The following is a 15,350-nucleotide window of genomic DNA, read 5'->3' as shown; positions in this document are numbered from 1 at the left end:
CTTGAGCCCTTTCCTTTCCGAGTATAATCCGGATCACGATAATCTATTCAAACAATTATTCACAATCACAATTCGAGTCCAATGACACCAAAATCAAGAAATTTAGGGAAAAAGGGCAAAACGGTCCAAAAGTCTCATACCGGAAAACGATACCCAAATCTGGAAATTTTTGATGTAAAATGATCCTTAAAGTATTTGGAAGCTAATGGTGAAAACCAATTGACCCTCGGGATTCGTTCGGAATCTCGTGCACACAAACTAAATATGTACCCCCACTAAATTCGACGTTCCGGACTCAATGGAACTGTCGGAATTTGAATTCGAGGACTCCTTGACCCGAAATTCAATAAGATGCCAAGAAACTAGTTTAACGCCAAAAAAATTCGAAACTCAAACGGAGCGTCTAAAAATTCAACCAAGACTCATTCTAGACTTAGAATCGCCTCCCGAAACCAACGGTACTCTCGGAATTTCAATCTGAGCCTCGGAACCTCATATGTTGACCAAAGTCAACTCTTTATCGAAATTTCACAACTTTAGCAACTTAGGACCTCAATTCTTCGTTTCAACTCCAAATTCAACTCCGTAACTTCACACAGACCTGTTTCGACATTCTAAAACTGCCGGAATCGACGGAAATCCGATCCGAGTCACGAAACTCCAAATGACTCGAAAAAACACTTTTTAACCAACTTTAACTCATAAAAACTTAACTTCATAAAAACTCAACTTTTTACCAACTTTTCCTCAAACCAACTTTACAACCACAAAACATGGGACTCGGGACAACTACCGAAAGGGCAAAATAGTCATTTCCACGAAAAATTACCAAAATGACCTTTCGGGTCATTACACATTTTGATACATTCTACATATCTTTAGTTTAAGACAACATATTCAAAAGTCTACTTAACTTTCTTATACTCTGTACCAAGTTAAAATCAACCAAATAAATTAAATAATTTCGACATCTTCCCGCCGTTATCTTCTTGGTGACCTCAATAGCGTAATATTATGTTATATTGTCAACGTATAAAATTTCAAAACACATTAGAATAAAGTGATAATGACACTAAATTGGAAATATTGGACCAAAGGACCTTTACCAATTAAACAAAAAAGCAATTTAGCATCAAAATCTTTAATTTTTTATATATAAAAAAAAAATGTAATGGTCGACCTAATGAACATATTCTATACTCATTTATAAGTTATTTTTACATTTAAAGAAAGAAAAATGTGTACATCAGCAACCTCTATAAATAGGGTCTTTGCAAAACTCTAAGCTCCAACATATCAAATATAAAAAATAACCTCTTAAAAACTAGAAGTTAAAAAAGAGGGAAAATCTTTTATTTTTTTTAAAAAAAACTTGAAGAAAAATGGGTGGTTACTACTACCCAACATGGCCTGAATTTAACAAGAAGCCAATCACACCACAAATCAAGGGGTCTCAAGTCATTGCTTTCCACTCTTCAACAAAATGGAAGCTCCATTTTGATTCTTTGAAAGATACAAACAAATTGGTAATGATCATTTTACACTATATATCACTCTATTGTAACATGTTGTAGAGCCCGTTTCGATTAGCTGATGGTAAATAGTTGATAAGCTTTTTAAGGGTTGAAAATCATTTGAAAGTGTTTGAAACTGATTTTATAAATAAACAATTAAGTATATATTTAGATAAAAGTGTTGAAACTAGTAACCATTTTGATTCTTTGTAAGATATAAGCAAATTCGTAATCATTTTTACACCATCACTCTATTTTAACCTATTGTAGAGCCTATTTCGATTAGCTGATGGTAAATAGCTGATAAGCTTTAAGTGCTAAAAATCATTTTAAGTGTTTGAAATTGATTTTGTAAATTAGCAATTAAGTATTTGGATAGAAGTGCTCAAACTAGTAACTGTTTTGATTATTTGAAAGATACAAACAAATAATTGGTAATCATTTTTACACTATCACTATATTTTAACCTATTGTAGGGCCTGTTTTCATTAGCTAATGGTAAATAGATGATAAGCTTAAAGTGTTGACGCTTGACAATCATTTTTAAATGTTGAAACTGATCTTATAAATAAATAGTTACGTATTTAGATAAAAGTGCAGAAATCGATAACCACTTTGGTTCTTTGAAAGATACAAACAAATTGTAAATTATTATATGGTACTAATCATTTGCCCTGTTTGATCTACTAGGTTGTTATTGACTTCACAGCTACATGGTGTGGTCCTTGCAAAAACATGGATCCAATTATCAATGACTTTGCTTCCAAATATACAGATGTTGAGTTTGTCAAGATTGATGTTGATGAATTAGTTGTACGACTTCTTGAACTTCACAATCCTTTTCTTTTTTTCGAGTTTAATTTCTATAAATTGACGTATTTACACAATCAGGTCCACTTATAAGATAATTACAAGCAAACCTCTATAATAAACGTCACAATGTTGTAAAAAAAAAAAAGATTTATAACGTCAGTGCATATATCTTAAATCCTTTTCAATGATACTAATTGCTCGAATCTTGGATGATTGGAAACAGGATGTAGCTCTGGAATACGAGGTTCAAGCTATGCCAACGTTTGCGTTGATGAAGAGAGGGAAGGTTGTTGACAAGATTGTGGGAGCAGATAAAGATGGACTAAAGATGAAAATTGAGAAATACAAAGCTAGCTTATACTAAGCAAACCAAAAGGGAAATATAAAGGAATGACACTTCCTGTGTTGAATAAAATTCATGTCTTTGCACGAATTTTCAAGTGGATGATATCGATCGAGTGGTCTCAGTTATGATTTTTTAACTGATACAACTAGCTGTGTATTCATCTCAAGTTCTTGTTCAGTTCTGATTGTGAAATTTCAAAGAGGCTGACTAAAGCACTATTTTTTGTTACATTTATATTTGAATAAGAAAATGTCTCTGTTTTTTGTGTTCATATGTCTTTTCCATAAAAAGTATATTTGATATGATCAATAAATGCAAGTAAAATACATGTAGTCAGAGCAACTTTGATGTTTGACAATGTCACGCTCCGAGCCTACACTATGGACGGGACTGGCACTCGAGATCCATTGCTGGCCCCAAGCGAACCCTTGGTCTGGTTTACTTACTCAGCGGAAGACTTTAAACATTAAGAAAAGAATTCAAATGCAAGATAACTCAATTGTCTCAAACTAAACTCATAATGTTTTAAAAATAAACATTTAACTTAGCCAAAGTGGCAACTCAAAACTGAACATAAGTCAATAACAAGATAAAGACAAATGAACTAACTGATTGTCTATCTATGAAGCCTTTAATAACTGAGATGGATGTCGGGACAATACACACGACATCCTAATGAACTAAATACTGAAAAGCAATAAAAATGAATCCTTCGAAAAGCAGGAGGCTCACCACAAGATTCTGAGTGCTCAACAGGATCAACGAGGCGCTGGATGCTGATCCTGATTACCTGCGTCTGCATCATAATAAGATGCACAGTACATTGAATGTACGAGTATGCGAGCTGGAATGCTAAACACAACTTAAGCTTGAAAGAATCTAAAAGGAACACTTACCTTGGCTTTACTCAACTCCTGAATAACTTAACTCAATACAAAGCAATAAAAACATATGCAATATATAGAAAGTCTTTAAAATAGTAGAAAACAACTTAGTTCGTTAAAGAAAATGCAATAATAAACTCAACTTTACTCATATAATAAAGTAATATAGTTTCTGTGGGAGTTTCTCTAACCGACAACCACCACTACGAGCCTAAGTGGTGATACAACGTCTTGCCCACGCTGCCAGAACTGTCCTATACTTTGCCGTCATATAGAACGCTTAACTTAGTGGATTCACTAGCTTATGCTAAAAGCATCTTAAGGAGTCATCTAAAAAGTATGATCATTTACTACCCATGATGACTACATGATTTATGGAGACTTGAGTTAATATGAACTCGCATCACCATATCGGTGCTCAATACTACTCCCAAAATATACTTAGCTCATATGTTTTTAAAACAAACTTCTTTCTTTGGTTTGAGATAATTACTCAACAACTTAGCTTAAAAGCTCTCTTGTAATCGAAGTTCCCTTTCTTGCTCAAATGTGAAAACATTTTAAACTCTTTGGGAATACATAGTCCCCATATACTTCTTTGCAGAAATGAACTTCAAACATTACTCTTTACTCTTTACTCAACTTCAATTTTAAGTCTTAAAACAAAGTTAAAAGCATTTGCAAAAGACTTCTTGAAAAGACTCTAAGAACTTCCTAGACTTGACTCTTAACTTTCCTTGAATTTGAATTTATGGATTCAAGGTTATGATTCATGTTTCTGGATGATTTTTAGATGGTTTAGAAGTCATTTAGAGTAGTTAGAATCAATAGGAAGTGTTAAAACACTTTAGAAAGACTTAAACGGACTGAATGACGAAAAACTGGTGAAAAACGACGATCTGGGCGCATTCCGGGCGCGCTGCGCCAGCCCCCCACTTTCTGGGGCTCCTTTTGGGCGCACTGTAGGCGCGCCGCCCCAGCCTCTTTGGCGCTATGGGGCGGCGACGCGCCTGGCCCTCCCCAGGTGTGTCTGATGAATTGTTGATCTCGTTTTCTGATCCTAAATCGTTTTAATTCAAATTTTTTTCTCAAATTCACTTTAGATTCATGTACCCAAATCATATACACAAAATCTAACCCAAACAACTCAAGGAAACAACACTTTAACATCAAGAAACTCCTTAATCCCAACTTATATTCAAGAACGAAATCAATTCAAGAACAATTATCATGAACATAAAATTCTCAAACTTTTTAGGATGAAAATACGTTGAATTAAACATGTTTGGCGCGTGGGTGAACTAACTCAACTCTATGTGATCTCACATACCTTGTAGGATCAATTCCTTGGTGAAATCCACAAGCAAAATCGATCGTTCTTGGCGAAATCCACAACCAAAATTGATCATTCTTGGCGAATCTTGTTTTTCCTCTTCTCCTTTCTCTTTTCTCCAAGCCCTAGCGTATTTTGGTAAAAGCGTAAACTGATCTAATTCTGATTAGACCCTAACTTAATTACCAAAAACGAAATAAAATAATTGGGCAAGGAAAAGACCAACTATCCTTTCAAAATCCGGATTGGACTTTCCTTATTCCAACACCCCAATTTCCAAAGGGAATAACTCACTCATACAAACTCGGAATCGCGCAAACTCAGCGGCATTGGAAAGATCATACCAAGAGCTTTCCTACCATATCTGGAAATACCTCTAACTCACCCTGAGCTAGAAGTTATGGCCGTTTGAAGTTGGCCAAAACTCAACTTATTCTAACTTAACAAAGTTTCTAGATTTTCATTCTTTCCAAAAATGACTATTTCCAATTATTAGCTTTTTCCTAGTTATTTCAAATTGCGAGATGTTACAGACAAATACATAAAAGTTTGCAAGATGTCCACTCCCGAATGGATCTGCAGTGCGCAATTCAAATTTAGTCGGAGTTCCAATGCAGCTTTCGAATACTAGGTGGGAAACCAAAAAAAGAAAAAGTTTGCAAGATGTCGAACAGAATTACAAGGAGAATATGTAATTTGTTAATTGGAAGTAATTTTGTAACTGGTCTGTAGTGCGCAATTTAAATTTAGTTGGAGCTCCAATGCAGGTTTTAAATACCAGGGGAAACAAAAAAAAAAGGTTGCAAGATGTCAAACAAAATTAAAAGGAGAATATGTAATTTGTTAATTGGAAGTAATTTGTAACTTTTCTTTTCAAACAGAAGATATCTATGCTTGTGCATTGTTAAATTGCTTTCTAGCTTTATATGGAGGAGCAGTGTCTTGAAAATCATCTAAATAGACGTGTATTGTCACTTTATAATGAAGTCTGAATTTATAGACTTAGACAAGGCTGGCGAAGAAGTTGAATGGTTTTGAGATATTTTAAAAGACATTTCATTTTTGCTCAAATCGTTCGCTCATATATGCATACATTGTGATAGTTAAGCGACAAAAGAAAGGGCTGAAAGTGTTATATGTGACGGAAAATCTCGTCACATACAACAAAGACATAATATTGTTAGATAACTGCTCTCTAGTGAAATTATCATTACTAACTATGTAAAGCCAAAAAATAATGTGTCAGATCTAACACAAAAGGCCTAACTAGAGAGATGGTTGAAAAATTATCGAAGAGAATGGGACTATAGCCGAGGACGAGTGATTGTGGCGGTGACTCTACCACCTAGAAGACTGTATATCCCAAAATCTAGGTTCAAGAAATTCAAACAAAGTCATTCATAACTGTTCAATATTATAAAAAAAAAAAAAAAAACTTTAGTCCATTCTCGTGGTGAGACAATGTTCAATATTAAGGATAAATTGTTAAGAGTTTTTAATGTTTTTAAGTTTGATATAATACATATCAATTAGTGTATCAACACGACACATTTAGGAATCACTTATATAAGTGTGAAGTGTAAATCGCTCCTAGGAGAATTTTGTAAAACTAATTCTCTACGCACTTATGAACCGAATAGTGTTCATCGATGAAATGAACAAAATAGTGAAAACTAAATATGGTTAAATAGTTAATTGTGTGGCTTATGTTGTCTACGTATACACCAAAACTCGACAATTCAAATAGATCAAATATATCGACTGACCGAGTATATTTGATATATGTTTCGCTACGAAAAGTTCAAAGAAAAACTTACTTATTCAAATGCAATTAATCTTTACTTACGAATCACATTGTTTGTTATTCATGTTTTTCATCAAATAGTCATTCTCCATTTACATAGTGGATTGTTGGGTTTTAAAAAGTGTAAATGGAAAATGAAGCATTCTTCCGAAAAGACACAAAGAGATGATGTAATTTGAATAACACATTTTCACATTGAATGGGTTGTGACTTTTTCTAGAGATTGTGACTTTTACGATGAATTGTTATTTTTCCGATGGATTGTGATTTTCTTTAACAGGACATATGTTCATACTACTCTTTGTTGGTTGTAGCCTGTAAATAGAGGGGTTTTCTCTGATTTTTCTACATTAATTTTTTTGAACTTCTTCTGCATATTTTCTTACAAACAAAAATATAAAATCGGTGTTGATTTGTTACTTATTTTGAGTTGGACGAAGTTATTGACGTTTGAGGTATCGCTACACCAATACATTGATTTTATCTAGGGAGGAAGCAATCCATAACCTGGAGTATGGACTAAAGAAGGAATAAAGAAGGAACAAGTGACACCATCTACCCTTTATTTAACTCCTCAAGTTATTTCAAGATAGTAGGAATCAATACTTGAACAAAACATTGTTTCCATCAATAGCAGAAACATTTGACTTCTTAAAGATGATAATAAAGTAATAATAATAAACAACTTTGTTGCAGGGTGAAAAATACAGAGTGAGAATAAAGTGGTAAAGATCCTGCATTAGTAATACTGAAAAAAAGAACCAACAGAAACAAAAGACACACAGCATCAAATCTTCAAATATATGATGGAATGATCAACACAACTCATACTGAACATATTCTCTATTGAATTTTAAGTTTCTTTTATATCAGCAACCAATATAAAAAGGGGTCCCTGCAAGACTCTAAGCTCCAACAATAATCCAACGATAATCTTTCGAAAGCCAGAAAAGCAAGTTTGAAGAAAATGGGTGCTAACTACTCATCAACTTGGCATGAAACTCATAATATGCCAATCACACCACAAATCAAGAGGTCTCAAGTCATTGCTTTCCACTCTTCAACAAAATGGAAGCTCCATTTTGATTCTTTGAAAAATACAAACAAACTGGTAACCATTAACTGTGTACAAGACTATCACTGTATTTAGTAGTCTTTTGAGTGACCTGATAGTGAAAAAAAATTTGTTACTTGTGTCGTAGATGTTATTGTATGTATATTAGAAATCAGATGGTACTAATCATTGGAATCTTTTGCTCTGTTTCTACTAGATTGTTATTGACTTCACAGCTACATGGTGTGGTCCTTGCAAATACATGGAACCAGTTCTTAACGACTTTGCTGCTAAATATACAGACGTTGAGTTTGTCAAGATTGATGTCGATGAGCTGGATGTATATACCCTTATTATCTTTAACTTCACAACCTTTTCTTTTTTCCCTACACTTTTGGTATTTATACGGATACTAATTTCTTCTAAATCTTGGATGAACTGTAAACAGGATGTAGCTCAAGAATATGGAGTTCAAGCAATGCCAACGTTCATACTGATAAAGAAGGGCAAGGTAGTTGACAAGATTGTTGGAGCAGACAAGGATGGGCTACAGAAGAAGATTCAGAAACACAAAGCTATCTACGTCTAAACAAACCAAAAGGCAGTTATGTAATGAGCAGAGTTTACTCGACGATAGGTGTCTCTGTAGAATAAATGTCATATCTGTGTCACTAAGAACTTGTTATGAGTATAGTAAAATCCAAACAGGCTGATTTAAGCACTAATATTGGTATATTTGATATGAATAAGTAAAACGTCTTTCAGGTTTCTGTGTTCATAGAATGTCTAATATTCATCGGTGTATCCTATGCCCCTGAACTCCACATTAGAATATAAAATATGAAAATACCAAAGTATCTTTGACATTGTCATACGACGTCTTTATCATGGAGAATCAATATAATGATAAAGATAAATGAGTGTAAGTAAAAGACATTTAGTCAGAGCACCTTGGAGTAAACCTGTCATCCGGATGGAGTTAGCTGACGAGGAGATAAATGAAAAATCTCCGAAGGAGAGATTTCGTCCATACCAATTCCAAAAAGCACCAAGGCAATATATTCATCAAAGGTCTGCCATAGATGGAATACACAATTAGAACATAGTGCCACTACTCACAACTACAATACTTGATATATAGCATCCACCTCCAAATCAAACAACACAGCTCTTAAACTACTTACTCCTTTTACATCCAACAAAAGAAAATGCAAGCAGCTACAGAAGTAGCTACATTAGCTCCTCTTTTGGTGCTTACTATTTGTAAATGTTGGAAGGCATCCTTAAGATTATATCCTAATATGCACAATTTCATTTCTACAGAAAGGAGGCTAAATATTTACATTCCGCAGCAACTCCAAGATAGTGTTAGTGACACCTTAAGTTGAACATAGGACTAGTCAATGCTCCTGCATAGCACCCTTCTGAGATCAGATTTCTGATCTGCATTTAGCCTTGATGGAAATTTAATGTCAAACTTGATCTTCAGATTCCCTTTTTTGCCACGTTCCTTTGATATTGGCATTCCCTCATTTTGGATTATCAGCTCCTGTCCTGGTTTGACAATCTCTTTGATTGGTATTGTGAGTTCCCTTCCGTCTAAAGTAGTCAAGCTGATAGTTTTTCCAGTGAGAGCATCTAGTAAAGATATTTTCTGATTCATGACTAGATCATTTCCATCCCTCTTGAAGAGAGCATGTGGCTTTTCATCTATCACAAAAATGAGATCACCAGGGGCAGCTCCATATTCATAGTCCCCTTTCTCTGGAAAAGTTATTTTTGTGCCTTTCTTCCAACCTGGTTTGATGTGTATTGCTAAGACCTCTTCAACAGTTGTTGGCTTACTGCAAAAACAAATTCACACATGTAATAAAAGTGATTACAATAGGACTTGAGGTTAGAGCCACTGAGTGGAATAATTGAGTGAAACTTCATAATTAAAAACATTCATGGTTTGTAGTCCGCATATTCCCAAAACTCAATCGTCAATCTTTACCATTACTTTGCTACCCCACCGCTCACCTTGACCCTCCAAAAAAAAAAACTATTGCTTTCAGTAGCTAAAAGTTTTGCCTCCCATTAACTAAAGCTTTTAATGTAGTTTTATCATTGCACAAGGGAATCAAAACAGTGAGCATGATCAATCAGCATACCAAGGTGATTATAAGCTCTATCTGTAAGGAAAATGGGCATTAAACTTAGCTCAACGCTAAATTTAGTTCATGAGGTGAGGATTACCAAAGACCATACACACACAAAACTAGACATTTGGAGTGTGGACAATATAACATTGGGTAAAGCAATAATAAGGATAGGGTTGGCTCAAATACCATGTAAAAATTGGAATTTAGGCCTGACTTAACACTAAAAACTAGCTTACGATGTGAGACTATATAAGAAGACAACAAGTCATTCTCCTCAATCGATATGAGACAATTAATATTTTGGACAGGGGAATTGTAAACCGAGATCAATCTACCTCCTGGTGACCATAAATAAGCATTAAGCAACAGGGACTTTGATATACATCTGCAAACTGGCCTGGGTTTAAGAGCTTTTGATCCTTAACAGAAAATTGCCATGTATTTTCTCTAAAAACATCACATGTCTTTTTCAACCTTCAAGACTTGTTAAGTAACAAAGAAATGACAGAATTACTGTTTTGTCAATGTACGAATGGAGGATGTGCAAAAGCACAAGAGTTAACAAAATAAATATCTAGTACACTCAATTAGCTGAAAAACATTTGGTCAAGATGCATTTAAGACATTTAATCTCACTTAAAGATATTTTTGTAAGTGATGGACACAGAAATAACTTTGCAGTAGGTTGACAGCTAGCTTGTCAGTACAAATTGAAGAGAACTTCTAGTATCACAGAGCCAAATTATTGAGTAATGAAATGATATGGGTCCAATCAGAGTGAATGGGTATTGATCCTTTAGCCAGTCTCAACTACTATAGTTGTTGTGAAAATAGTTTTCAACCACTAAAATTAAAAAATATGAAGTTGATTACTTTACCCTAGTGAGTTTCATCTTTCAGAACAAAAACTTAACACTAACATAGGATAATGATCCTATTTCATCCTCAACTCATACGTTGGGTGGACTCTCCAAAAACGCTGCCGCACCCGTGTCAGATTCTCTAAAATATACTGACTATTATTTGGAGTATCTAACACGCACCCATCGATATTTTGAAGAGTTCGAGCAACATAGCTCAATTCTATCAAATAGGTTTTTGCTGCAACACCAAAGTGTTCTAACCTTTCTGTCAGTTCAAACCATGCTCTTTATAGCTATGTCAAGCAAGATCCTAGCTGATACACATTGGGATGTCAAAGAGCTATCAAACTTCTACCATACTCCACCAAGGACGCGGTTTGAAAACAGAAATTGGAACTTTTGTCCATTGAACCAGGTAGCAGAGTGAATCTTGACCATTAAACATCAATGAATCTATAACCATAGAAGCATAAAGGACCTCAATTTCGCCGAAACACCCAAAAAAGTCATACACAATTCAGCTGTTAGCAAATTCAGCAATTGAAAAACATTTAACTTCTATCCTCTAGAGTTCAAACAAATACCAAATACCAAAACACCTACTTTTTTTGCTACCAAATTTGCATTCAATCTCAGCAATTTGATGATTAAAAATGAAAAATTGTTCCAGCTACAGAACAATTTTGATTCAGAAAGTACAATAATCTCAGTCAATACCTCAGAAGAAAAGTAAATTAACTTTTTGCTTCAGAAAAAGGAAATTGACTAAAATTAAACAAAGTCATGCTTCATTAAAAAAATATTTTAATTTTTCGAATTCATCAATGATATTTAATATAGGAACAAAGATGTGCAATTACGTATTCAACGATGACGCACAAAAATACTTGTAAATATGCGTATAATATAAGGTATACCTACCCAGAATCATCAAGAAGAATCCTTGAAATCTTCATTTTCCTTCTAGATCCTTTGTAAAGCTCCTCCAAGCTACACGGAAGTTTATTCTCCACCGGCGCCGCTTTCCGACCAACTCCGGCACCAGAACCACTACTAAACCCCTCTGATCCACCAAAAATCTCAGCAAAAATATCCTCCGCATCACGCGTATTGAATCTAAACCCTCTACCATTACCAGTCCCACTACCAGCACTAGTCGGCGACGCCGAAGTAAATTGACCAGACTTCAACGCATCCTCACCGTACAAATCATAGATCTGACGCTTCTGAGGATCACTAAGCACATCATACGCCTCAGAAATCTGCTTGAATTTCGCTTCTGCTTCCTTATTGTTCTGACTATTCTTATCCGGATGCCATTTCATCGCTAATCTCTTGTACGATCTCTTTAAATCTTCTTCACTCGCATTCCTAGATACTTTCAGTAAGTTATAGTAATCAACTCCCATTGTAGCTAGCCGTCGGAAAAATCACCACCGGCGGTCGTGAAATGCACAAGGTAGATGAAATGATTGATGTTGAACTAAGATACGCCTGAGTGAGATAAAGAGAATTGGAGATTTTTTGTATTCGAATTTTGCTAAAATGACTGCGCTGTTACAGAATGATAATGACTAGCCTTTTTCCAAAGGGATAAAGCAGACTGACATAAAAAGAATGTGATGGAAGAATCATGCTACATTATAGCCTTTTTTATACAATTTTTTTTTAAAAAAAATACTAACTTTTATTAAAGTATGGAGGTCAAATTAATTAAGTATTTTCTTTTTTGTAATTTGAATACATGAGATAAGCTTATGATGTTTCAGACATATAACGAGGAGATGCATAGGATTAAATGCGGAGGTGTTAGAGATTGGTTATAGAAAATGTAATCAACCTCAAATTGAGGTAACATGAAATCTATTAGGCTAAAATCTTCACGAAGAGCAACAAAAGTTCGCAAACCCTCAATTGATACCAACAACAATGATTGTTGGAAACATATTGAGAAGAGGTATTTAATTAGATAGGACATGAAGCAATTTCATGTTATTTGGGACATGATCGTAGATAGGAGATTATGAAGGATACGAAATGGGATAGAGCCTAGAGGGATAATGAGATAGTTGGAAGTTATAAATATATATATATGTAAGCAGTGGCGAAGCCAGAATTTTCAATAAGGGAGTTCAAAATCTAAAAAAATAGTCACACAAACTAGCCCAAAGGGATTCAACATCTATTATATATACCTAAAAAATTATTTTAACTATATATAAATCATATAATTTTCCGCTAAAGGGGATTCAGATGAACCCCTCATTGTAAGGTGCATGGCTCCGCCACTGTATGGAAGTACTCAATCAATATTAATTAATTAAAGATTAAGAGTCAAACTTCTAAATAACCACTTAAATTTTAAGGATTACTTTAAAGCTTATTTTTATTTCATTTATGATATAATATTACTCACATATATATCACGATTTCTTTTTAAAATAATACTAAACACATTAAAAATTCCATTCGCTCTTAATTGGCATGTCATGTTATCAAAATCTTATTTATTTAAATAATAGTTGATAGATCAAACTCATTAATTAAAATTATAATATCTTACCCTCTTCTTTTTAAGATTGAAAAATTCATCTTTTATCATACTTAAACATTATTATATTTTTAAAAATTTTATAAAAAAAATAATTTGAAATTTAAAATTAATAATTAGTGTCAACGTGGCGTAATGTGATTGGATGTGAAATGAATTTGATGACGGAGCTGTTAATTAGTAAAGTAGTAGGCGAAGAGAACGTGCATGCGATTGAAGATAGTGGGGACCACAGCCAGTATCTTCAGTAGGAAACAGAATCTGTTCTGTGTGGCAATTTGGCGACTTGACGGCGGACCCCTCTATGACGCCGTATTATTATTCACTCCGTTTCAAAATATTTAATTGGTCCCTTAAACTTAACATCAACTTTCACTTTGATACTTCAACTAAACTTTGTTTATTTTAGACACCTCTTATCGCTTCTCCATCTTGTTAATCAAAGGTGTATCCAGGATTTTTAAATGATGGGTGCATTATTACAAAAAATATTGATCTAAGATATAAATTTAATCGATTTGACATTTAGGTTTTTATTACTACAAACATTTAATTTTTAATATTATCGGTCCAAAATTATATATATATATATATATATATAATTTTGGACCGATAATATTAAAAATTAAATGTTTGTAGTAATAAAAACCTAAATGTCAAATCGATTAAATTTATATCTTAGATCAATATTTTTTGTAATAATGCACCCATCATTTAAAAATCCTGGATACACCTTTGATTAACAAGATGTTAAGGATCATTTGGTGATGTATATAAAAATGTCATAAATTTCTATGTATTAGTTATATATAACTAATTTTAATATATGCATTATTTTTGGGCTAATCCATCACTGACCCCTTAAACTTGGCATCAACTTTTACTTGGACACTTTAACTAGGCTTTGTTCATTTTAAGCACCTCATGTCGCATCTTGTTGTGTCATTTTGACACTTTTTGCTGAATAAACATAGTATGTGTGCTATACAAATTTTGAGAAAGAAAGTGTCTGACGCGCTCAAAATTTGTGTAGCACACGTACTATGTTTATTCAGCAAAAAGTGTCAAAATGACACAACAAGATGCGACATGAGGTGCTTAAAATGAACAAAGCCTAGTTAAAGTGTCCAAGTAAAAGTTGATGCCAAGTTTAAGGGGTCAGTGATGGATTAGCCCAAAAATAATGCATATATTAAAATTAGTTATATATAACTAATACATAGAAATTTATGACATTTTTATATACATCACCAAATGATCCTTAACATCTTGTTAATCAAAGGTGTATCCAGGATTTTTAAATGATGGGTGCATTATTACAAAAAATATTGATCTAAGATATAAATTTAATCGATTTGACATTTAGGTTTTTATTACTACAAACATTTAATTTTTAATATTATCGGTCCAAAATTATATATATATATATATATATATATAAGTTAAATGTTTAATTTAATGGTTAAGGTATTGTGAAAGTTTCTTGAGATCGTGTGTTTGAATCCTACTAGCCTCATAATAATAATTATACGATATTGATCCCATTACATTAAATTTAATTATATCGTATCGATTATTGTAATTTAAAAGACTCATTTGATATAACAATCGATTTGGTGTAATCTCGTCGTTACATTTATTTTTATTTTTAACTACTTATTATTTAATAGTTCTATTTTATCTTTTTATAATAGTTCTATGCCGTATCTTATTACTTTTTCTTTTTATAGATTTATCATTCAAATTATGAATATGTGATATGTAACCATGAAGAAAGATACAATCTATTTAAATAGTATATTTATTACAATAATACAATACGATATAATATGATATATCCGTTTCACAAAGAGTGACCTGGTTTGACTTGACACAACGTTTTAGAAATTAATTTTTTTTTTTGAATCTTGTGATCCTAAATTAAAGTTATGTCAAATGTACTAAATTGCCCTTCAATCTTGTGGCTTTAAACATGCCATGTGGAAAGCTGAAATTAAAATATTACCAAAAAAGGAAATATGTCATTTTTTTAAAACAGACTAAA

General features: G+C 33.3%; 2 protein-coding genes across 3 annotated transcripts; one reads left to right on the top strand and one right to left on the bottom strand.

The window, feature by feature from the left end:
- The first annotated feature begins 1,252 nt into the window (after nucleotides 1–1,252).
- On the top strand, nucleotides 1,253–8,526 carry LOC102593604 (thioredoxin H2-like). 2 transcript variants are annotated; one of them, XM_006357184.2, is made up of 4 exons: nucleotides 1,253–1,450; nucleotides 7,730–7,805; nucleotides 7,966–8,088; nucleotides 8,197–8,526. In XM_006357184.2, the coding sequence occupies exons 1-4, from the start codon at nucleotides 1,383–1,385 to the stop codon at nucleotides 8,335–8,337; spliced, it is 408 nt and encodes a 135-aa protein (XP_006357246.2). In that variant the 5' UTR covers nucleotides 1,253–1,382; the 3' UTR covers nucleotides 8,338–8,526. The 2 variants fall into 2 exon arrangements, with proteins under 2 accessions (XP_006357246.2, XP_006357247.1); XM_006357185.2 differs by lacking the exons at nucleotides 7,730–7,805; nucleotides 7,966–8,088; nucleotides 8,197–8,526 and adding exons at nucleotides 2,205–2,327; nucleotides 2,551–2,944 and having other exon boundaries at nucleotides 1,288–1,526.
- A 248-nt stretch (nucleotides 8,527–8,774) lies between these two features.
- LOC102592944 (dnaJ homolog subfamily B member 1-like) lies at nucleotides 8,775–12,325 on the bottom strand. Its single transcript, XM_006357183.2, has 2 exons — nucleotides 11,677–12,325; nucleotides 8,775–9,592 (listed from the first exon to the last, which is right to left on the bottom strand). Exons 1-2 carry the CDS (start codon nucleotides 12,162–12,164, stop codon nucleotides 9,145–9,147), a joined length of 936 nt encoding a protein of 311 aa, XP_006357245.1. The 5' UTR covers nucleotides 12,165–12,325; the 3' UTR covers nucleotides 8,775–9,144.
- Between the last annotated feature and the right edge of the window lie 3,025 nt (nucleotides 12,326–15,350).

Source organism: Solanum tuberosum, unplaced genomic scaffold (genome assembly GCF_000226075.1).
Source record: "Solanum tuberosum cultivar DM 1-3 516 R44 unplaced genomic scaffold, SolTub_3.0 scf00243, whole genome shotgun sequence".
Classification (NCBI taxonomy): Eukaryota; Viridiplantae; Streptophyta; class Magnoliopsida; order Solanales; family Solanaceae; genus Solanum; species Solanum tuberosum.
Note: the sequence above shows the minus strand (reverse complement) of the source record. Positions and strands in the feature narration are given on the sequence as shown.